The sequence below is a fragment of the Bactrocera dorsalis genome, chromosome 3, assembly GCF_023373825.1.
Source record: "Bactrocera dorsalis isolate Fly_Bdor chromosome 3, ASM2337382v1, whole genome shotgun sequence".
Taxonomy (NCBI): Eukaryota; Metazoa; Arthropoda; class Insecta; order Diptera; family Tephritidae; genus Bactrocera; species Bactrocera dorsalis.
In genome coordinates, this window is record NC_064305.1 from 67,442,520 (window position 1) to 67,467,519 (window position 25,000).

Here is a 25,000-nt window from a genome sequence, read left to right on the forward strand (position 1 = left end):
AAGAATCTAAAATAAAAATGTTATTGGTGCATGACAACAATAATTTATGGATCTTGAAAAAATATCTTTTGACCTTTTCTAGTAGCATTTAACCCTTTCTAGGAACGTAGGTAAATTTTTGGCGACCACATCCTTAAAACATTTCCAGATCATAAACGTTTTACCTACATAAGTAGCTAAGAAAATTGGCATATCATTTAATTCTTAACCAAGCTCGTAAAGCTATCTATACATACATATGTATGTACATATGTAGCTGATTTCCATAAATATAATATAATGGGTAGTTAAATATTTATAGCCGCAAATAATTGATTTCATTGTAGGATTATTCTCACATTCATAACATCACATAGAATGTCTATGTACACACTTACACTTACATATGTATATATTAGTATTTATAATTGTTGTGTATAAATAACAATGTTAACGAAATGAAAATGACTTTCTAAAATTTAATGACATAAGCAATAAAGTCTAGTAGTATAATATCCCTAAGCGATTACATGCTCGTAATAAGTACCGGTAAGCATACATGCATATACATAGGTATGTACATGATAGGTTTGTATGTAGCGGAAGGCATATTTTTTAGACAATTCAAACCAGTTGCATTTTGCTATTTAGAAGCTGAATGTTTAATTGATTTATCGTTGCATTGTCAATTAATTATTTAACCTTTCACAAAATGTAAATTATAGTTTCGAAACCCCAGATGTAGAATTAAATAATCGCGGATAATGTGGATATAGTAATTACATATGTATAAATGTTTGGAAAACTACAATTAGAAATTTTTTGAAATTAAAAACAAAAAAATGTGAATGACCATAAGTCTACTAATAAAAACTACAACTAAATTGTGAGAATGGAGTTCTACAAATGTTGAATGTAAACATCATTCCCACAAATATTTATGTTTCAATTAACAATAAACTTTGAACACTAAAGAGTACTGCAGTTTTTATATTCAATAGAAAGCTTTCAAGAATATAATAATAAAATATATATTAAGTTAAGTTTAAAAACATTTTTTAATAATTTTTTGCAGATAAATAAAAAAAAATTAAAATTAATTTAAAAACAAATATTTAAATAAATTAAAAAAAATATTAAATTAAGTTAAAAAAATATTTAATTACGTGAAATAATAATAATAAATTAATTTATAAAAAAATTTTGAAATAAATTTAAAATATATTAAATTAAGTTAAAAAAAAATATTTTTAAAATAATTTTTTGGCAGATAAATAAACAAATTCTATCATGCAACTAAAAACGTGTTCGAAACGTTTTATAAGACATGGAATCCATTGAGGGTGATTCGTTTCGGGTAAAACCACGGCACAGATCCTTTAAATAAGACAGTGATTTAACCAAAGACTACTAACGATCCGATTCCGACACTTTCAAAATTCCGCTCACTCCGCTTGGCATATGTAACTAAGGTCTATTCGATATATAAAATTGGTCTACTAGCCCAAAACTGGTTAAGCAAAGATGAGATAAAGATATTTGAGGAAAAAATTGTTAATTAATAAAAAATTGAAGACCTTCAACCCAAAAAATATTAATGTTTTTGGGATAAACACCAGATCTGGGAAATAAATTTCCGTTTTTTAATTTTGATTACTTTCCATGCAATTTAGCATGGCCCACATATACCTAATTCCATACTTATACATATTTATGTGAGTAAGAACGTATAGTATGTACATATATTTTACCGACTAAAATATAACATTACAAGAGAATTTGAACCGCATCGAACTAGTTCTCATACAACTAGCGTTAATTGTTAGCCAATAGAAAACTAATTTAGGTTCGTAGGCCATTGATCCTATTGTATCAATTTAGTAAGGGCAATTAATATGAAAGTTTAGAAGGAAAAATTTTTCTTGCAATCAGTCAAAATGTGACGTTAGGCAATTTTTAACTTTTATACATTTTTGTTTTTGTGGAAGAGCTGTCTTAGGCAATGAAAATACAGCAATTTAGCCATCGGAAAAAGCAGTATACCTACATACATACATATGTATGTATGTGTTCAGTTATTAGTATAACTGGCATTGCAACCGAGCTGCAGTATAGTATTGAATTGGCATATACGTATCTGTGTAAATGTGAATGTATACATGTGCAGACAACCGGGAAGACTTACAAAAGAAGACGGGTTGGCTCAAGATCATCCATAGCGTGCATGTCTACGTACAATTATATACCAAGAGAAGAGTATTTATTGCAACACAAACACACGCATGCAGCTACACAACATACATATAAACAGACGATATGTACTTCATGGACAAAAATATGCATACTTACGTACATATGTATGTAAATACAATGAGTTTCATATATACCAATAATACATAAAAAGGCCAATAGATAAATAAATAAACAAGTACAAGTTCTCGAAAGCACACATGGAAAAGAGCAAAAGGTAACAAAAAGCAAGCAAAAAGGCAAACAAGCGCATGTGTAAGCGGCGTGGAAGGTAGAAGTACAGGGTTTTCCAATAAGTGTGATATGATTTCTTAAAAAAAAAACACACACACTAATTGTTAACATCATTAAATGGCCTTCAGGACTTCTTTTGTAGGAACGAATTCGATGAACCCAATTTTAGTATGGGTTTTTGAGTCAAGTGCTTTTTCCACTAAATCTGGTCGTATTTCATGATTTATTGCTAAAGATCAATGAATTCAAATTACAAGAGGTAGTCTAACGGTGTTAAATCACTACTTCTTGGAGGCCATTCTATGTCAAAATTTCTTGAAATAATCGAATCTCCAAACTTTTGTCGCAACAACTCGAAAGGTGCACGGCTGTGCAGCCCCGAATTGTGGGAAACAGATGTCGTCAAGATCAACTTCTCACAGTTGCGGTCATAAAAAGTTGCTTACCATCGATCTACCGCTCTCCATTGAAAGTCACCAGCTTTATTTCGTGTACGGACCCATGATTCCACCAGCCCAAAAACCACACCAAACTGTCTATTTAGGTGAATGTAAAGATTGTTCATGAATAATATGTGGATATTTTTCGTACCAGAATCGACAGTTTTGTTTATTTTAAACATTACTGAATACAATAAATAAAATTATAGATCATGGCATATTAAAACTGGCCGAAACGATACTTAGAAATCGTACCATGTCTAATGAAAAACCCGCTAATTACAAAAGCTTCCATGTACAAGTTTGTTTGTATGACACATGCTTATGAGTTTGCACGTCTTTCCACAAACACATATGTATGTATGTATGTAGATAAATGTACATACATACATATATCAGACATTTAGCCGATGTATGACGAGTTCGCCACCACGGTACTGCCACACTCCACATTTGTGGCTCTCATAAGCGCAAGCAAGTTTCAGTTGTATGGTATTACTACGCCTGAAAGCATCAGCCTAAATTAGCGCTCTTAAATTATAGACTTCAATAATTATTACAAAGTACTCCTTTGTGCGCAACATTTTGTGTTTTATTATCCTGAAAGGACATTATAATAAAAAAACATACATACATACAGAGAAAGAAAGTGAAGTGCCAGTGAAGAGCAAATTTTATCTAATGGACAGCAGAACCACAAGCACACAAACGTTTATGCAAAATAATTACAAAGCATTTCTTTAGTTAATTGAAGGGTTGAATTACGTGTTTACTAGTGGTTAATTATTTTTTTAAATAAAAGTGTAAACTATAATAATTGTATACAAAATGCCGGTTGATATATGCAGTCGCCCCACATTCACGCTGGAGCCGTATGTATAATTTTTTATATATGTATATAATTTTTTAATATTTTTAGTAGTAATAAAATAAAAAACAGTTAATTTAACTACGTTTGCTCGATTCAAAATATCAACTGTTTCTGTCAGAAATTCTGAATATTTAATACACTATATTTAGAAAAATATTTTAAATAATGTTTTTTTAAACAATTCTATAATTTTTTAAGAAAGTTTTTGATATTTTAAAATATATACATATTTAAAATTTTTGAAAAAAAAAGTTAAGACTAATATTATAAAATAAAGTCAAATAATTTTTAAAATAATTTTTAAGGTATTTTTAAATATATTGTATTGGATATCTGTTTATTTACGAAAGTATTAAACATATTAAATAAATTAAATTTTTTTTAATAATTTGAAGATTTTTTTAATTTAAAATTTTTTTTAAAGCCCTAATGTGTTATTAAATATATTGTATTAAATATCTGTATATTCAGGAAAGTATTAAATATTTTAAATACAGTGAAATTTTTTTAAAATAATTTGAAAATTTTTGAAAACAAATTTAAGACTTATGTAATTTAGAATATCTTAAAATTTTTTAAAAATAATTTTTAATGGGTAAAAAAATTAGTACTATTAACTTATTAAGAAAACTAAACTAATTAAACTATTAAAAAAACCTTTACGAAAATAATAAATATTTTATATAATTTAAGCATTTTTTTTTAATTTAAATTTTTTTTCAAATAGTTATTAACATTTTACCAAAGCTACAATTTTTGAAAAAAAATTGAATATTCATATTTTAAAATAACTTAAATTTTAATATAAATTTTAATGTTTTATTAAATATGTATGTATGTATTATACATTGTGTAAAATATTGTATATTTACAAAGGTATTAAATATTTTAAATAAATTAATTTTTTTAATAATTTAAATTTTTTTAATAGTTTTTAATATTTTACTAAATTTACAATTTTTGAAAAAAATCTTTAGGACTAATATTTTAATAATATAACTTCATATTTTTTAATAATTTATTATATTTTGATAAATATGTACATATATATACATGTATGTATTGTATCAAATATCTGTATAAATATGAAGGTATTAAATATTTTAAATGAATTGAAATATTTTTTTAAATAATATGAGAATAGTTCTAAAAATTAAAATAAAAAATAAATTTAAGACTTTAATATTTTAAAATAACTTAAATTTTTTTAAAATTAATTTTTAATGTACATATATATTTACGAAAATATTAAACAATTGCATTATATTTTTGAAAATGAAATTTCTTTGTTTTTAATATTCCATATAACGGCCATATATGTATATTATACATTTTTTAAAATCATTTAAATTAACCTCAAAAATTTTTTAAATCATTTTATTTTAAAAATTTAGTTATTTTATAAAATAAGATGATTTAAATTTTTAAAATATGACGTTTAGCATTTTGTTTGCTCAAAGTAGATTTAGGGTTACATTTATTTTATAAAAATTTCACTAATATAAATAAAGCATAAATAAAAACAGTATATATTTATAAAAAAGAAAATATAAAAATTTTATAAAATATATTTTACATATTTTTTCAATTAGTCAATTTTAAATTTTTTCGAAAAAAATTAAGTCAAAGTTGCTAGTCATCAAGGAGCTATAGAAGCTAATTCTTTTCGCATGCATCTTAAATACATTTACTATTAAAGTCTTTTTAAAGAAGAATATTAGAGAGAATAATGATAGTTAATATCTTTTTCCATTCTCTAAATTGACGTAACTAAACAAGAACATTTTAATTATTTTTTTTTATGTTTATAATATACAAGAGTGTAAAGTTCACGTCATGGCACTGCTAATTTTCTTAATTGATCATATATCTTAAAGAATATCATACATAAATATAAATCATAGGGTGGTCGATTATTGGACTTTAAAAGTTAAATTGACTTTAAAGCAGGCACAAATGAAAAACTAATATTGTATTATACGTATAATCAAGATTTAAAAAAAAAAATCACAGAACGATGAATATTATATTATAACGGAACCCAACTTAATGCATTATCGGAAGGTTTGGGTTATAACCGAATTAGTGGGTTTCTTTGCATGTTTTGTTTGAATATTTTTTTTGTTTCGAAACGCTCCGGAATGTAGGCTATATATTCTGTAGTATATTTTTTATATTCGCCGCACCCTAGTACGGGTGCTATTTTGCATTATAAATATGTCAAAGCAAAGGTTAATTCTTGTCAATTAAAATTGTTGTTTTTTTATATACATGTACATATGTATATAGGAGCTCGTATATTTTATGTCATTACAATTATGTCTGTCACGAGTCAATTGTAATTTATTTAATATGCTCATGAGCCAGCAAGAAATGCAATAAAGAACAATTACTGATCGCAACAACAACAAAGATGTTTACTGCTGCGATCATTGATCACCTTGAATTGGACAAGGAAAATTGTGCGACAAACACATATGTATGTATGCATGCACATATATCCATGCATCTACCATGCATAAGTAATTAAATGCAACTAATCAGGAAGATATACAAAATTACTTGTATAATAAACAAATATTGCAGTACGGGTCTGTTAATACCCACAAATACTCACTATACTTGTAAGTATCTAGATACATATAATGCGATAACTTGTAATTAACGAGTGCATAGATAACATTTTATTAAACCTAATATGTAACTATCAAAAGAGGAGCGTGGAATACAATCGCATGAAAAAAAAACATTTTTAATTAAATATTATATACAAATATGCATATATATATTTATGTATTATACATATATTAAATGGCTATAAGTGTTTGTTTTGACAAATAAAAATCCAATTTGCTGACGCAATTGGCATAGGCTTATTGCAAATTTTCATTAATTCCCTTCTCATCAATAAGTATATTAATGCATATTTATCCTGGTTGAAGTGGGTTCAAGAGCGTGTGGGTTATTGCAGATAAGAGCGGGCTCATAAAAACAAAAATAGTAACAGACTAGAAATTTAGATAAATACGAATTGCATTTATAGCAACTGTCATAAAATTTTCGGAATGACTGATTGTGATTAGTCGCTCGATGAATGCTTATGAATATATGCTGTCATATAAAAAAGAAAAAAATAGAAAGTCATGAGTGTGTTTAAAAACCGTTGGCTAGACACATTCGTATTTATGGCTTAACTACTGTTAGGAGCTGATAAACACTTATGGCTAAGAATAGTATTTCTGCTAAGAATAGAAATGCCCATTCAACTTAATCATACCTACTTACTAACCAAATCGCCTATCACTTACTTAGTTTAATAAGATACTTATGACTTATGTAAGAATTCTACTAGCAGCGGCATATAGTAAATATAATTTAATGAGAGCGAATTCAATAAAATTAAATAATCCAGGAAGGGTAACAAAAATAAAAAAATAACCAAACTAGTATTTTTTCTTAAAAACATATAGTGAAAAAACGGTGAAATGGTTAAAAAAAAACGTTTTTAAATAAATATATGTATGTGCTTAAAATAATTTAACTAATAATAAGAACATAATTAAATTGTATCAAAAATGCAATAAAAATAAAGCTTAACTAAAACAAATTGGGTTTCAAAATAATTTAAAATATGGAAAAACGTATTTTTTATAAAAAAAAAATCTTTAAAAACAAAGAAAAAACATAAAAACTAAATAAATAAAGAAATTTAAATGAACTAAAATTTAATATAAAATAAAATACTAAAATAAAAGTTATGGAAACAATAGATTGGAAAAAAATAGAAGATTCAAAGAATAAATTTTATTTATTCTTAAACTTGTATTAGAATTAATGTAAATAAAATAAAAAATAATATAATATAATATGAAAAAATAAAATAAAATGAATAAATAAATAAAATGGATAATCAAATTATATAAAAATAATTATTTAAAGCTTCATAAGAACTAAATAACAAAAATTTTCGTTTTTTAATATTTTTAAACAACAACCAAGAAAATATTTTTAAAACTAAATATTGCAACGATACAACAAAAAATATAAAAAAAATGTTATCGAATATACATATATTTTATAAATCAATTTAAAAAATAAGGCTTATTTACTTATATTTACTGTTTTATTAATTTGTTTCAAACAAAGTTTCTAGAAAAGTTACTAATTTTTATTTAACGTTCCCTTTTTCCTATAGTAATGTCATAACATTGCAAAAAAATAAAAAATTTTAAAGCTAGTAATTCAAAACAAATACATCTACTACAATGGTTTTTCTAATTAATTTGTTTCAAACGCTGTTTCCAAAACAGTGACTAATTTTACTAATTTTTAGTGTGACGTCATAAAAATAAAAAAAAAAAATAAAGCTAAATATTCAAAACAAACATTATATTACAATAAATTTTGTATTGTAGGGTTTAAGGGGTAAAAATATATACATACATACATATGTAAATTAAGGCACAAGAAATAAAAACGTATATATGTATATTTTTTGATATTAAACAATTATTTAAATTCATTTTTTGAAATAATAAATTTTTCTTTTCTTAAAAAAGTATCAATACCTAGAAATTAATTAAATATAATAAATAATTTAAAGTTAATTTTTTCCTCACAATTATATAAACACTATAGAATTGTGTATGTAATTATAAATATACACTTGTACACCATATATTTAGTACCACAATGTATGTACATATGTATATTTAATTACCAAAAACTAAACACAATGTTTTCATAAATACCACGCGCATTTCGGAAACAAAAACAAATAACTTATAGTTGCGGTATCCAGAAACATTTGTATTTAATGGAATATAAAACAATACACATACTTACATATATGATACAAATATGTACATAGTATTTTTATTTTTTTTTTGCTTGCATTACTAGCAAATGATGTCAGCAAATGCTTTCAAAAGTTCATTTCGTAATTCGTGCCAGATGGTAACAATCAGCCAAAGCAATTTTTCGAATGCAACTGAGAAATTTATTACCCTATCGCTCTTTAATTGTGCAAGTACACATTTATTCTTTAAATATGCCATATTAGTTTTTTTCTAGCTTATTAACATTTTTGTTTATAAATGTTAAATGATTTTTGTTTACCTTTAAAAACAACAAAAGCAAAAAGCAATGAGTAAACAAAATGAGCAGCCGGCGGCCACATGAACGCGTGCACTTATACCGACACTTGGCTATGCATGTGTGTATTCTCAATTACCAACTTTTAAATATTCTTGCGTGTTATCGAAACACTTAAAAATGCGCAGGTATTTATTTATGTCTGTAATCTTGCAGGGCATTTTTTCGGCATGCTTTCATACTCATTCTAAACAGCTGACAACAAAGCACTTTCGTAAACACTCATACGCAACGTGACACTTATACCATTGTAGTATATGTTCGTGTCATATGATAAATAGCGTCAATCATTGTGTGGGTGCAGCGAACTTGAGATGTCGGTTTTTTTTCATTATCAAAGTAATTATCGTTAAAATTTTCATGACGAGTATTATTGCTTTGCCAATTAGATGACACTTGTAACTCGATGATAATAAAAACGATATGTGTATGTATGTACATAAATGCAAACTTATAGTATATGTTTTATATGTATGTACAATAAATATACCATAAATACATATCATATGATTTACAATTGTAAATCAAAGGTCATATAAATATGTACATACATACATACTTATGTAAATAGTAAGTATGTATAGACACAACTATAACATCGTACATCATGCATAATATATATGTAGATATGTTACATTTACATACTTACGTCCAAATACTATATACATACATGTTTATTTTATACATACATACATATATGATTTTGCAATTGTAAACATGTTTTTTAATTATTTTGAAGGCACTTTTAAGTAACAAAAAATTGTTGCTTGTAAAATTAGATTAAAAACCCTTTAGGAGCGTTTGGCCTTCAAAAATGTTATGGAAATATGTGTACATAAATAGCTCAAAACTAGAATAGAATAATGTTTACGGAAGTCATTAGAAGTAAGTATGTACATACATGCATACATATGTACATACCTTGGTATTGACAAACATTATATCTATACACACTTAAAATGTATAAAAAATCGCTGCTCAGTGGGCACTTAAAACAAAACAACATGAAAGTCTTTTCAAGGAAACTTATTTTGTTCTAGGAAAGTATGATTTAAAACAAAACAGATTTTGTCGGTATATTAAATTGCTTTATCCAATGAATGTTGTTTAATTTTAAGAAATTAGTATCGTTAGTAGAAAAAAAAATTTTCGAACGCTAAGTTATGATTTGAAAAAGTTATGTCATAAATGGTACACCCCCACCAGAGTTGTGTATTTATAATTCAAAAATTTGGCATTAAAAAATTAAATCTAAATTTTTTTAATTTAAATTTTTAACTTTTTAATTAAATTAAATTTAATTTTCTTAATTTTGAACTCAAACTCTTAATCAGGATATCTTAAATACCCCACAGACCTCTAAGTCGTAAATTTTTCCATTAGATTTATTGAGTAGTGTTATTAACAAGGGAGTTATACATACATATGTATATGTAATATATATTTTAAAGATTTGATATTTTTATTTATTGCTGGTAGTATTTTTAACGATTATATGAAATAAGATTGTCAAGTGCTTCAAGGTAATATATAATATTTTTTTAACAAATGAAGTGTCATATCGATTAAATAAAAAAAAAAACACGGCTGAGTGCAATCAATTCTAGATCCTATTGTTTACTGTACAAATGCTTACTTAAAAAATTATCGTAAGAGAGCCACTTAAGTCAGGTGATTTATATTTGCAATTCAACTTCTGAACAAATAACTGTTAATAATGATAATAGCAACATAGCAAATTTAAAAATAAATTTAATACTTTTTTATCTTCTTTTTTATAATCCGACCAATTTACTAATTTGATTAATATAAAACTATATTTAATTTTTATTTGCAGAGAGTCCAGCTCTGTAGCCGCATCGACCGCAGATACCTCGTCGCTACCACCCAGAGAAAAGCCACGCAGCATGAACAAACTCTGTCGTCAAGTGTCAATTGAGTCGCCCGGACCGGTGGTGAAGAATTGTGTCTTCAACTTTTTCGTACCCATCGAAGACACACCGCCACAGGGTGCACGCATCAAGATTGTTTATGCCGGTGCGTGCTTCCGTCGTCGCGATCGTTCCGCTTCAATTACCAGCATGTCGTCCGTATCGTCAGATTTAAGCGATTATTGTCCGACTTTGCCCGCCCAGTCGTCACCTGCACATCAGATGCGTGAAAATCCCGCACATCAAGGTCTACGTGAGGGTACCATTTATGCCGGTTATGAGGTAGCCGGTGTTATCGAGTCGCTTGGCTCCGAAATCACAGATGCCAACAACTATGGCCTACGTATTGGTCAACGTGTTGTCGTTTATCCATTCGATGAGGCACCAGCCGGTTATGCCGAGTTAATGGTTGTACCCGATCTCAAATATATAGTACCGATTCCAGATAATTTACCACTAAGCATTGCTGCTCTATTGCCGACTGGTGCTTTGTTGGCCATGAATGCCGTCTTCAAGGCATACGAAGTGGTTACAGAATTGTCGAAGAAGCGTCCAGCTGAGGAGGCGAATAAGAAATTTAAAATACTTATTGTCGGCACCGGTGGTTTGGCGTTGTGGGCTGTACGCATCGCAACACACCACTTTGCCTCGACTGGCGCCAACAATTATGTGGACGTGACTGTCGCCAGTCTGCGGGATGAGGGCTTCCGCTTGGCCACAGAGATTGAAAAGTAATTTAATGCGAAAATTAAAGAAAGTTGCGCAAAACAAACTAAAATCATTTATTTTTTTTTTATTCAACAGTGTCAGCGTTGTGCAGTGGAATGAGTGCCTCTATGAGCCACAACTGATTGAGCGCACCAAGGATGTGTGCGGCGGACTGGTGGATGTTGTCATCGATTTCGGTACAACCTCTCGCAGTCTGCATCGTTCAATGCACTGCCTGTCTAAGGTAATAATTTGTAGAATTTCATTAAGTAACTGTAAATACAGTGTGTTATCGCGTTGTTTTAGGGCGGCGTTGTGCTGATGAGTGAGGATGTGGCTGAGAAATTGATGCCCAAATTTTCACGTTTGTCAATCGAATATCAGCAAGAGATTATTCCCATATCAAACGGTACAGTGGAACAGCTGCACGAGTTAGTACAGTTAGTTGCTAGCAAAACGGTGAGTAAAAATTCGAATTGGTTGACTTTGTTGTTGTGGTATTTTTGGCATTATTAGACCCTTCATTTTCATTTTTTCATTTTCGAGCTAAAAGATCTTTGAAACTTTCATTTAAACTTAAAAGCTTAGCACATGAAGTTTCGATAATTTTAATACAAGTTTAAAATGCTTTGTGAAAGTTAGCTAAATAATATAGAGACAGAAACTTCCTTTAGTCCTACTTGCACAATGTTTTGTGTGTTCTCTTAAGGACTCCCTCTCTAATAAACATTATTTGTCGGTGCACTGACCTAACCTAACTTTATTTATTAAATTTAAAAACAAAAAGAAATTATTACGTCGTTGTTGCGCACCATTTCCAGTCCTAAACGAAATAATTGTTAACTGATACAGGTTATGTAAACCACGCATGTACATATGTATGTATGTAAATATGTATTTAGATTAATAAAAGATGCATGCAAAGGTGAATAGTGGAGCTGTGTAAAGTCAAATTATTTCAAGTTAAATTACAAGAGCAACAAAATTGATGAAATGAAATTTGTTTTTTTTTTTCTGTCTTCCGCATGAATATCTTCTTAACCAAACCTTCTATTTTGAGGCGACTTAAAACATATAAAATATACCTTTTCTGATAGCATGATCAAATGTACAAAAAAATTATAATTTATAACTTTGATTTTTTTTTATATTTTTTCAGATCGAACCCATACCACATTCGGTGTTTCCCTGCGAACAAGCAACAGAGGTCGTGCAGAAACTATGCACCTCCGAAATACCCGGTCGTGCCCTATTGAAATTTCACGATATCGAATAGATCACAACTAACGGAATGTCACGGCTGTAACGGCGACATCACAAGTATTTCTTTCACAACTCCACTCCAACCGCAAGGAATGGTGTATGGACGCGCGATCCTACGGTGGCATATATTGATTGTTTAACACATAACCAACAGAAATTATTTGTATGTTTATTCTAGCAGAGGATAATAATATTTTAGATTTAAATCAGAAGAAAATTCAACAACAACAAATTTATAGGATTCATGGATAGGTAAATATGTAGCATTGGTCGTCAGCACAAAAGCCAATAAGCGCGAGTAACCAGTGTAATTTAATGAAAAAAAAAATTGGTTTACAAAAAAATTTTAAACCAGAAATTTTTGTTTATGAAGCATACGAAATTTTTAAACGCTTTTGACGACGACCAATGCAACATATACCCACATCGTAATAATGGTTCATTAATACAAATCACACACACACTTAAGCACCACATATAGAGTAGGTACATACGTTATATACCTAAAACATGAAACATGGTATTATATAAAAAATATGCATTCATGCCAATATTGAAAACACACTCATCCGAAAAAAACTATCGAAAAAGGATAACTAGCTAGCAGCTACATATACACACACATTTATGTACTCTCAAATATGTTTGCTGAAGTCGTAAAAATTTAAATTCTAATAAAAGTGACTGAATTCGTAGATCGCTCAGGGGCCAGCGGCATGAATGCAACACTTATATATGCACACATACATATAATGACATACATCTAAGTTTAATGCAAACACAAGGTCACACATTATTGGAAATGTACACAAACTTCTGAATATTTGTTGGCTTGTTGTCGCGATTAACGAAAAGTAGTTTTTACTTTTTAATTCACCAAACATACACACATACACACACACACATACAAATGTAGACGCGCAGTATAAGAGCTTTTAGTTTTTAAGTTAGTTGCAATAAAACGCTTTCATTAGTGTTGATTTTCTTATTGCTTTAAGCGCAACAAATATTATTGCATACATACATACATATATATTTGTCAATATGACTTCATTTATTGTGATTATAAAATTAATGCTTAATTATTTGTTTTTTATTACTTTTTTATTATTTATTTCATTCATATACATAAAAATGTTAAAATATTATCACTTCTCCCCTCCCCCAACCATAATGTATTAGTATGTGAATTGGTAATTAATTTTTAGTTGTACTTTCAATATTTAATTATAATTACTTGCTTGTGATTATTTTATAAACGTTATATTTTTGTAAATAATTAATTATATATACCTATATATTTATATACATATATATACACAAACATTTGTACATACGTACGTATGTTAACGGATTTATAATTTTAGTTTGTAATTATTAAAAAAAATTTTATTCTCAGTGCAACATACTACACAATGAACAAATACATATTAAAAAAGAAAATAAAAGTAAACAAATAAAAGATGTAATAAAAATTCAAGTCCTTGTAGCTGTTTCATATTAATTTATTATAAACTGTTAATTCTATTATTAAACCGCTATGTATGCTGGTACATAACTAAAATTTGTACTATTTCAAATTAAATATTATTCAAAGTTATTGATCAGCTGGCAGAATTTGTTGTCATAAGCGGCGGAAATTTTTTGCAGTGTTGTATGTACAAGAATTTAAGGTAAAATTTATTAAATAAAAAACAATTAAAATCAAATTGTTTCAGTTTTCTTTTGTGAAATGAAGATGGAAGATGCGAAGCAAGCAGCGGAGGTCCAGTTGTTGCTTATAAACGATCATTGGACAACATACATTTTAGCAAGGTTAGAAAACTTCGTAGAATTTCGATGAACTTGAAAAGCAGAAATTGAAAAGCAAATCTGATACGGTTGCTAAAATAGCAAAAAATCCGTAATACAGCACATGTTTTAATGAAAAACATGAACAAAATTATTAATACTATTCCCAAACTTTTTTGTGTCGATTTTCGAGCCCTCCTAATTTCACATACTTGACTTAAATAAATTAGAGCGTTTAAAACAAGTAAAAACGTTTAATTTATGACACACCGAAGTTATATATCCTTCACAAGTGCATGTCTTATAGGATGAAAGAGTATAAAAAGAAATGTATCTTGATTTTGGTCAATTTTGATCTGTCAACTTGTATGTATGGTAGCTATGTACATATATGCTATAGTAGTTACCTTGGAAACTTAATATTTAAGGATTTAAGGATTTAAAAAGCTCAAAAAGAGAAAATATCAATTGCTTTATGAATCAGAAACATTCAGTATTGTTTTCTCCATACTCAAATGACAGACAGCAGAATTGTGCATTTAGACAGCTGATTGTGAGATTTGTTTATTCAATAAAAAAAAGTGAAATAAAAATGGATAAGAGGAAATTATGAATGGCAATTTTGGTATTTTTGGAAAATCAAGATAAATTTAACAAAAAAAATCGTTTATTATTAAATACGTTAAAAGATAATAAAGTGCAATTTAAAGCAATACTTCATTGTAACGCTAAAAAATTAAGAATTATTGGAAAAATTGATAGCAAACTGCGTAATTTTCTGCCATCTAAAAATAATAAAATTTGTTTTTGTTAGTATACTTGCACATAATTTAAATAGCAATATAAAACTGCTTACCTCTGATGCTGTAAACGCAAAGGAGGCGGCAGACCTCAAGCGACATTTGTCAAAAAATAGCAAAAATCGGCCATTTTTGAGCAGTGCTGGCTACTCAAATTTGGTAAATTCAGCTAAATGCACGAAATTCTTGTGCATTACAAATTTGCATTAACATGGGTCAAATGCACAAGTAAATGTAAATTAAGCCCGCTAATGCATATTAGCGCTGTCGTCTGGCAGGGCTATAATTTTCATTAACAACTCGCAAGTCTGGATATGTTTGACTACTTGAAGATATTAAATGGATTATAAAAAAATCAATTTTGATTACTCTTAACAATATTATCATAGATAAATGAACTGTTTAGCAGAGATAATTTTTTATTTATATAAAACAGACTCTCCACAAATATTTTAATTGTAAAATGTAAAAAAAATCATAGTTATAAGCATTTAATATTAGCAGTACATTTAAATTTATCGAATTATTATTGATTTATTACTAAAATATAATTATAAATACATACATAGATATATGTATACTAGTTTCATCTGGATGTCCGGTCAACAGTACAGTCATTTGGTACCTCATATACATACATATATACTTATTAATATATATATATATAAATAAAGAAGTTTAGAAATCGTCGATGATGTGAAAGGGAGGTGACATAACGCACAAAACGGTATGTCTACAAATATGCAAGAGATGTATCCAGAACACATTCGTAAACCATTGGACTATGACAGTCTCCTTCAGTAAAGCTTATAACGTCGGTATTAAATCTATATGGAAACGTAATGTAGAACGTCAGTATGTTTACGTTTTATACATATAGAATGTTGTTGAAAAAGTTTAAGCGTATCAAAGAGAAATTTCTAAAATTGAAAATTTCATAAAAACAATTACTACATAAATGAAAGTATTATATGTATATTATGTAAATATGTATATATCTTATAATTGTTTTTTGCACTTACCGTTAGCGTCGGTATCATTTTCTTCTTCTTCACTTATTATAATATTTGAAAAATTCTCTTGTTGTTTAGCCTTTTTGTGCGTCAGTTTTTTATGTGAATTCAAACCGGAAATACGGTGAAAACGCTTACCACAAATATTGCATTCATATTTCTTTACATCCGAATGTAATTGTTTGTGTCGGAAAAGTCCATGTATGCTGGTAAATCCTTTGCCACAAATATTACAAATTTTATCACGTATATTCAGATGTGCACGTACATGATCGTCAAGTTGACGTTTTCGAAAGAAGTCTTTTGGACACATGGTGCACTTGAAGCGTTTCAAACGTTCATGCATGATCTTCACATGTTCGGTCATTTGATGTTTCAGGCGAAAACCTTTACCGCAATGTTCGCAAACGCATTTATGCTCTCCCGTATGAACCAATGTGTGTATTTCCATATCACGACGCGTGGCAAACCCTTTGGAACAATGTGCGCAAAACCATTCAAATTGCTTGGTATGAGCGCGTACTTCATGTTCAACTTTCAAAGCTCTGCGTTCGAAGCGTTGTTCGCAATGTTCACATTTATGTGGTAGTTCACCAATATTGTGCTCTTTTAGCATATGTGTTTGTAAGGTGGAATAACTCCGCAATATTCGTTCACAAATCAGACATTGCAGATTGTTATTTGACGTTGGTAAAAAGCTACAGCGCTCTAAAAACTCTTGCTCCAGGTTGTTAAGGGAACCGTTTAGTAGATTCTTACGTTGCAGCGTATAATAATGATGCTTAAGCCGAGAAATTGCATAGTAAATCTCATCATTATTCAATTCAACATTGTAAATTTGTTGTAAATTCTTTGCGATTTCTTCGTAAGCCTGTCGACGTACATTTAATACGGAATAATTAGGATCGCTTTTGTCCCATAATACAGGATGCATGGCGCAGAAATCAATGAAGCCCAGAGTAAAATCGTCAACTGTTTGAAAAGAAATTTTCTGAAATTAAAAACAAAGTGATTTAGTGTTAGCAACCATAATGTATTTTTTAAGGAATTACTTACACGATATGTGTAAGTGCGTTTTAGGAGTACATCATCCAATTCTGCACCTGCCAAAAATGCGCAGCTGTCATAATAATATTGACGATTAGCATTCAAGGTGTTCCGCGTAACTACACATCTTTTATAAAAGCTGTACAAACGTCTTATTTCGGTTGTAATTTTTGCCTCCGTAAGGGGTATACTATAGTTAGAAAGAAAATAATCTTTCAACTTATTTATAGCTTGTAAACGCTCTTTTGGGTCATTATAAGCAGGGTCTTGCGAATCCCATAGACAGGGCTGTTCTCGGAGACCTTTTATAAAATCAGAGGTGATTTTATTACGTGTCGAAAACCTAACAAGTGTTTGCTAAGAGAATAAAATTATGAAATTAGCGTCGACAACAACAACATGTACATACAATGCTTACCGTTTCAATCAATTTACTTTGAAATGCTTCGCCATCGGACGAGCCATATCCACTTTGTGAGCCTTCGTTAAAATCATTATCACCTATAAAATTAAACTATCAAATAAAATTATATTATATACAAGCGAGGAAATTGAATACAAAATTACCTTATCACCTTCTCCATCCAAAGTTTCAGACTTCTCACTTTCATCTTCAGTTATAACAAGATGTGGTTTATTATATGGTTTCAAAAATGCACACATTTCGAAATATTTCTCTTCAATATCTGAAATCTCTATTCCTTCTTCTAACCTTCTCGATATATCACAATATTGTAAATGAAGTTGTGTCAGATACTCTTCTAAATCATCCATAGATATATGTACGTTATGTGTTGCAAGAGATTTTAACATTTCTTGCATTTCTTGAAATTTTACATTCTTCTTATTGGATGCATTTTTATCCAAAATCCATAATGATGGAAATTTTCTATATATTGTTATAAGCTGTACGGTGACTTCATGATGAATATTTAAATTAACTGTAACCTATAAATATAAATAATTTACAAAATAATTGGTTTAAAATAATAGAGGTAGTTTTCCCCTTACATTTTTGATTTCTTCCGTTGTAACAGAATTACTTAATTGGTCATGCGGATCTTCAAAGGTTTCGTTCAAAAACCGACTAGTTGGGGATGGCAAGTCCTCTCTATTTGAGAGCACAACTTTGCCCTCTTCCGCTAAGGCGTCTTCGTTCATTTTATTGTCGGAAAACAAATTTCCGAAATCATTATCAACAAAATCATTTTTTCCTTCCAATGGAAAAGCGATAGTAGGAGCTTCCCTTTCGTTTGCAGGTAGGGCTTCGCTCAGACACTCTACGGGGTATTCCTCACTTTGTTCGCGGAACGTCGATAATGTTTCTTCAGTGCATTCAAAAAGCCAATGCGCCTCATCTTCAATTTCATTATGAAATTGTTTCAAATGTTGTAAAAATGTTGACCAGTGGCCATATTTTTTATCACAATGAATGCATTTTAATGCAAAGTACTTATACTGCCTTGTTGCCAAAATATAGCCACAAGGCTTAAGCTCCGCTAAAATATTAGCATTACTCATTATATGCAAGTACCAACGCCGTATTGAATGTGGTATTAAATACTGTTCAAAAGCGTTAAATATTTAATTTTAAATTTTAATAGTTCGAAACACTTAAAGATGCACTTAAATGTAGAAAAACATTTTTCCCACCAAAATAATAAAAATTCGCGGGACTCTTCTTCTTTTTACAGTTAAACTCACACTCTGAAGTGAGTTTAATCGTGAATAGCTAGTGCACATGTACTATGGCGAAATATAAGAATATGGTTAGTATATCTAACAGGTAATATATACGTATAATGTAAATGGCAAATAATTTACTCAAAATTTAAATCTTTAGTGTATAAAACATTTCAACAATTTCAAAATTTTTTTTATCTACGTTGCGTTACGTGTCTAAGTTACGGCCATTCACTGATCATTGCAACTGTGACCCTTTTTGTACTTTCCCATATTCGGTTGTAAACACAAATGCATCCCTAATGTCATTCAATTTAGCGCCAAAAAGAAATCAACATCAAAAATTTTATTGCTGGCGCAGAGATTTTTCCAGCACTGTTGTTCTAAATATTAATATACTTGCTTAGATTGCATTTTGTAAAGTTTTAATTATGGTGCTCAAAGAGAATAAAATAAATGGGCCACCAGTTGTAAAGTGGATTGGAAATCATACTGACACGGTAGTAGATGTGCCCAGGTTGGTACATAAAGAAGTGAATTTTTATCAAAAGTGTATATTTGGCGATTTAACACTATCTTTGGGCGACTTTGTACTTGTGTCGAATGCTGATGCTGCTGAGCCAGATACAGTGGAAGGCTGCGACATCGGCAAGATATTACACTTATATGAATTATGTGATTCTGTCGATCGCGATCCCTATCGCGCAATCGTACAGTGGTACTCTCGTCCTGAGTGTGTGCCTCACAAAGAATTTGATCGTGATGATATTTGCATTGATTTCGGCACAGAATTGATTGAAGAATATCGGCCATACGATTCAGATATTTCCCTTGAGACCGTTTTTCGCAAATGTGTTGTCTTACTTGGTAGATCTGATGAATCTGCCAGTGCTATTTTACACAAATATAACGCTAGACGCAACACCTATCCAATGTTTGTCTGCAGATATAAATTTATTAAGGATAAAAACTCCTACAAACTTGTGCCATTAGAATGGAATACCGATATTCCAACAGCGCCGACGGAGAGTGCGATAAAAAGCCGGGGTAGAAAAAAGAGCTGCACAGAGGACTCGCCAAGTATAAATACTAAGGAAAAGAAGACACCACGTGTTTCTAGGAGTGCATCAACACGTAAGGATAAGACAGATGGCAATGTGGGCGTAAGAAAACGTCGTGCCTCCATGGCTGCTGCAACCGCATTAGAGTTCATTGATTGTAATGTGTTTCAACGTGAAGACAAAGTGTCTCCTATTAAAATAATAGGAGGTAGAAATGTTATACGTTTGTCGGCGAAAAAGAAAATGTCGACACCGAATGATGAAATGGGTTGCTGCGTGCCCACATCACCACTCACAGAACGCAACAGAGGGGATGTCACTCCAACAACACGTGTTACAGCCGCACGGCGTAATTTGAACTTAAGTTTGGATACTGGTGCTGATACCAGTGTGGATTCCGACTGCTTAAATTATTCCATCGTTAAAACTCCTACTGCGGCGCAGGAGCCAGCTAATGACATGAAAATAAAACTCAGATTATCCGCTAAGTAAGTATAAGGAATTCAAATGTTCCAAAAAATATAAATTTTACTTTTCATTTTTACATAGACAACGCACAACCAAACTGGCAGCCATGGATGAACAGTTCAGTGATCCACTTTCCATTAATGTGGAAATTGAGCGTGTAAGTAAAAATACACCAGAGGAGATTTATTCCACTCCAACTAAAAAATCTAAAGGAATTACCGAAGAGACTGAAATGACCCCAACTACGCGACGTAAGAGTATACTTAAATCAGCAGTAAGACGCACAGGTAATCACAATGTTTGTACTTTTTTTTACATCCGTCGCTAATAAAAAAATTTAAATTAGGTGATAGCACACCAAAACGGAGTATACAATTATCTGATGTTGTCGAAAAACGCGTCTTCAACAATGAGGATTTGATTTCAACACCAAAACGTAAACCAAAGGGCGATGATAACGACATCAAACGATCGGCTATAAAAAATGCGGCAATAATCCGTCGCCGAAATTCCACAACAGCAGTAGCCGGGGCAATGACACCATCACAAAAACTTAAAAAGATCCGTAGCGGCGAATTGTCACCAACAATGGAAAGCAGACCCACCTCCTCCATTTCAACAGCCTCAAAAATAAAAAAATCCGATCTACAATTGGCGCGCGAGCGGTTGCACGTATCGGTAGTGCCACAAAGTCTGCCATGTCGTGAAAAAGAATTCGACAATGTTTTCGCATTTTTAGAAGGTAAAATAGAGGACCAATGTGGCGGTTGTATGTATGTATCTGGTGTACCGGGTACGGGTAAAACAGCAACCGTTACCGGTGTCATACGTATGCTGCAACGTAAACAAGCGAACGATGAATTACCACCATTTGAGTTTGTCGAAATCAACGGTATGCGTTTAACTGAACCACGCCAGGCGTACGTACAAATTTACAAACAATTAACGGGCAAAACTGTTTCGTGGGAACAAGCGCATTCGCTGCTGGAAAAACGTTTCACAACACCGGCACCACGGCGTGTTACTACAGTGCTTCTGGTTGATGAATTGGACATTTTGTGTAATCGGCGACAAGATGTTGTGTATAATTTGCTGGATTGGCCCACAAAATCTGCGGCACATTTGGTGGTGATAACCATAGCCAATACAATGGACTTGCCAGAGCGTTTGCTAATGGGTATGTTGTGATTGTCGTTTGTTATATTAGCTAAATATTTACATGACTTTATTTGATTTGTTTTAGGCAAAGTTACTTCACGTCTGGGGCTAACACGTCTCACCTTCCAACCATATACGCATAAGCAATTGCAGGAGATTGTTACGATGCGCCTTAGCGGTTCCGAGGCCTTTAAAAGTGATGCCGTTCAACTTGTGGCACGGTTAGTATGACTTGAAAAATTATGATGACACACATACTAAAAAATTAAAACTTTTCTATTTGCAGTAAGGTGGCTGCAGTTTCTGGTGATGCACGTCGTGCTTTAGATATATGTCGCCGTGCCACAGAAATTGCCGAATCCGCTATACTTCCCAAAGATAGTGACAACATAATGCCAATGCAAAAGTTTGTCGGTATAGCACATGTACAACAGGCACTCTCCGAAATGATAGCTAGCGCCAAAGTTCAAGCAATAAAAAATTGTTCTTGCTTAGAGCAAATATTCCTGCAGGCTGTGCTTGCGGAGGTGACTCGAACTGGTGTCGAGGAAACTTCATTTATGGGCGTCTATTCACAAGTGGAAAGCCTGGCAGCTTTTGAGGGCATCAACATGCCTACAACGGGCAATTGTTTACGCATTTGCTCAAAATTGTGCGCCGAACGTTTGCTTATTGCTGAATGTGGGCGTAATGATATTTTCCAAAAAATACTACTCAATGTTAGTGTCGATGATATACATTATGCATTGCGCGTGAATGGTATTTAACTAACACTTGTGTTTTTAACAAATAACATACACTCGTTTCTCTGTAAATTCACTCACTATTATTATTTTATAATTTAACAAAAACAACTTTTATTTTTGATCGAATATGTACAAGCTAATCGTTGTCATTAAATATGTAAAGAAAAGTACAATTACTCGGTAAAATTCATACAGCGCTTTTGGTGCAAATACTGAATAAATAAACAGATGGTAACGAAAGAATAGCAATAACCATAAATAAATTAAAACCGGTACAAATATGCTTAATGTGTAGAAATAAATAATGAAATCAATATGCTCATTTGCAGACAAATCATGTGTTTTGTTATTATCACTTTCTTGCAAAATATGCGTAATTAAGTATAAAAATGCAATAAACTGTGCGGAATACATATTTAAAGTGACAAGAATACCCACAATTATTGGATTATATGAAGTTTGACCAATGTAGCCTGGATTTAGGTCGATGGTGGCAAAACTGTTCGAATTACCCTACAAATCAATATAAATAAATAAAATGTTAAATGTTTTCTAAATTCTGCTATCAACTACACAATTTCAGCGCTTTTACCTGGTAGAAGTAAAACATATTGCCCACGAGTATAGTGCACAGCAGTTTCGACAAGTACTTATAGTTGGAAGTGCGAAGTGTGTTCTTTTCGAATTTCCCGCACAACTCATAACATAGAGAGAGTGTGTATATCAAATAAGCGACTAGGCAAACATTGTGTGGCTTATGCAGCAGCAAGCAAATTGTCAGCAGTAAAGTTAGAAGAATTTTAAAACAACCAGCTAACAAAGTGTGTTGAATTTGGTAACTAAGACGACGTTTGGTATATAATATCACAGTTGATATGCAAGCAGCAATAATGACAACCATCCAAAATATGTGCAAAACAATTTTAGCACTGTAAGAGTAGCAGTGAAATTACGATAAACATGTTGACAAAAAAGATATTAATAAGCGATATACATATACATATGTATATAAAGATACAAATTATAGTAATGCTTACCAACAGTTTGTGTCAAACACAGAGGAAACCACTCCCTTAGAAGCGCGATAGCAATATATCAGCATGGCAGCAATAAGATAGATCACAAGCTCCTTACGCGTTTGTACGAGCTTATGCTTGCGCAAACACAACACATATAGAAGCAAACCTACAATATTACATTCAAATGGATATTTACGATAGTTTTTGCGTTTAACTGCAGCACACACATACCCGCAACGAATATGCAACTTAACCATGTTTTTGTTGCTTCCTGCGTTAGATAAGACGATGCGCCGTCTAAACGGTGTAAAATACCCAACCCACCAATTATCAGAAAGGATGTCTGTAATTTTTGTAAATTGCGCAAAAGAACTTTATACAGCGCCACACCATTGATACACGCATCCAGCTTGTAAGACAATAACTCTTTTTGAAAACTTTGCACACAAAGCAAAATTAAAGCGCTAGCACCAAGATAATGCCAAGTTTTATTCTCGTTCTCGATGAATGAGGAAGAAGCCAGCGTTAGTGTGTGAATTAGTAAACAGCTTAGCAGCATCCAAATTTGATTAGGAAGTGAGATCTGTAGATTATTGCTAGCGAGCATTCGTCGCAATAATAAATTCGCTATATTTATTAGCATATAAACGCTAGCCATTATCGCCAGCAATATCACAACGGTACTCATTGTGCCAGTAGTCGTGAAATACCCATGATAATGGCACCATTTATTTATGCATGCGGCGAAAGCTAATAGGGACAGGAAGGCGCCTTTGCCATGAATAAAAACGCGATCAGTTGCCGAGCAAAAAGCCAATAGCGCATTGAGCACCACCTGGAAATATGTTTGATATAAGAAAATATGATTTATGATATGAAATACATCTTACAATTGTGGTTAGCGCAAGCCCTAATGTGATCAGCCCGTAATCGAATTGCACTAACGAATCGGAGAGCTGATTTGAAATTTCGCGTGCCAAACGTATATAATGTATTTTAGAGTCCTCGAAAATGAAAGCATTTTCAAAATTATTATTACGCTTTTCTAAAAGAAATTGCTTATGCGCCGATTTCGCTGTTATAAACCATTTGCTGAATGCTATAATAATTTGTAAACAATTATAAGCAAAACTGGATGTATGTGCAAACTCACCATTATTATTAACATAATCTTGACCAAATTTGTTGTTAGCTTTTTGCATTAAATGTAAAGCATTGTAGTAATAAGCAAATAGTTGATCCTCTAAGCTAAATTCATGCAAAAGCTCGGGTATTAAACAGCCAATTGACATTGGTGGAATTTCCATGGACCACAGAATGGCTAATGTGGGAGCAACATCAATTTGATTATACTCATTAGCTTTGCTAGAGCTACAATATATAT

At 31.0% G+C, this 25,000-nt stretch overlaps 4 protein-coding genes across 4 annotated transcripts in view; 2 read left to right on the forward strand and 2 right to left on the reverse strand.

Moving 5' to 3' along the window:
* The first annotated feature begins 3,369 nt into the window (after positions 1 to 3,369).
* Positions 3,370 to 14,539, forward strand: Ygd6 (Zinc-type alcohol dehydrogenase-like protein C1773.06c). Its single transcript, XM_011208973.4, has 5 exons — positions 3,370 to 3,775; positions 10,766 to 11,590; positions 11,664 to 11,811; positions 11,874 to 12,026; positions 12,727 to 14,539. Exons 1-5 carry the CDS (start codon positions 3,732 to 3,734, stop codon positions 12,841 to 12,843), a joined length of 1,287 nt encoding a protein of 428 aa, XP_011207275.1. The 5' UTR covers positions 3,370 to 3,731; the 3' UTR covers positions 12,844 to 14,539.
* Positions 14,540 to 15,929: 1,390 nt separating this feature from the next.
* The window catches only part of LOC105228949 (uncharacterized), a 14,227-nt gene continuing 5,156 nt past the window's right edge, over positions 15,930 to 25,000 (reverse strand). Inside the window, exons 5-17 of the mRNA XM_049452735.1 lie at positions 24,770 to 24,981; positions 24,507 to 24,715; positions 23,848 to 24,451; positions 23,635 to 23,782; positions 21,688 to 21,863; positions 21,052 to 21,597; positions 20,146 to 20,355; positions 18,493 to 19,064; positions 18,049 to 18,429; positions 17,900 to 17,995; positions 17,491 to 17,838; positions 16,444 to 17,425; positions 15,930 to 16,248 (exon numbers count right to left, since the gene is read on the reverse strand). Of these exons, the coding sequence (XP_049308692.1) occupies positions 16,229 to 16,248; positions 16,444 to 17,425; positions 17,491 to 17,838; positions 17,900 to 17,995; positions 18,049 to 18,429; positions 18,493 to 19,064; positions 20,146 to 20,355; positions 21,052 to 21,597; positions 21,688 to 21,863; positions 23,635 to 23,782; positions 23,848 to 24,451; positions 24,507 to 24,715; positions 24,770 to 24,981 (4,504 nt within the window). The 3' untranslated portion in view covers positions 15,930 to 16,228. The remainder of the gene's footprint in view (positions 16,249 to 16,443; positions 17,426 to 17,490; positions 17,839 to 17,899; positions 17,996 to 18,048; positions 18,430 to 18,492; positions 19,065 to 20,145; positions 20,356 to 21,051; positions 21,598 to 21,687; positions 21,864 to 23,634; positions 23,783 to 23,847; positions 24,452 to 24,506; positions 24,716 to 24,769; positions 24,982 to 25,000) is intronic.
* Positions 19,064 to 22,931, forward strand: LOC105228951 (origin recognition complex subunit 1). Its single transcript, XM_011208978.4, has 5 exons — positions 19,064 to 20,713; positions 20,775 to 20,980; positions 21,040 to 21,870; positions 21,937 to 22,072; positions 22,138 to 22,931. The coding sequence occupies exons 1-5, from the start codon at positions 19,596 to 19,598 to the stop codon at positions 22,616 to 22,618; spliced, it is 2,772 nt and encodes a 923-aa protein (XP_011207280.2). The 5' UTR covers positions 19,064 to 19,595; the 3' UTR covers positions 22,619 to 22,931.
* LOC105228950 (uncharacterized) lies at positions 22,678 to 24,987 on the reverse strand (the record flags this gene model as incomplete). The annotated part of the gene is given in 6 exon segments (XM_049451806.1): positions 22,678 to 23,110; positions 23,190 to 23,526; positions 23,635 to 23,782; positions 23,848 to 24,451; positions 24,507 to 24,715; positions 24,770 to 24,987. Coding segments are annotated over 6 exon segments (1,918 nt in total), but the record flags the coding sequence as incomplete, so codon positions are not given.

Bases quoted from the DNA above. Each gene is read 5' to 3' on its own strand.
- Ygd6 (XM_011208973.4), top strand. From the start codon at position 3,732: ATGCCGGTTGATATATGCAGTCGCCCCACATTCACGCTGGAGCC. The intron at 11,591-11,663 runs GTAATTTAATGC...TTTATTCAACAG, and splicing joins TTGGCCACAGAGATTGAAAA to TGTCAGCGTTGTGCAGTGGA. The intron at 11,812-11,873 runs GTAATAATTTGT...GCGTTGTTTTAG, and splicing joins CAATGCACTGCCTGTCTAAG to GGCGGCGTTGTGCTGATGAG.
- LOC105228951 (XM_011208978.4), top strand. From the start codon at position 19,596: ATGGTGCTCAAAGAGAATAAAATAAATGGGCCACCAGTTGTAAAGTGG. The intron at 20,714-20,774 runs GTAAGTATAAGG...ATTTTTACATAG, and splicing joins AAACTCAGATTATCCGCTAA to ACAACGCACAACCAAACTGG. The intron at 20,981-21,039 runs GTAATCACAATG...AATTTAAATTAG, and splicing joins ATCAGCAGTAAGACGCACAG to GTGATAGCACACCAAAACGG.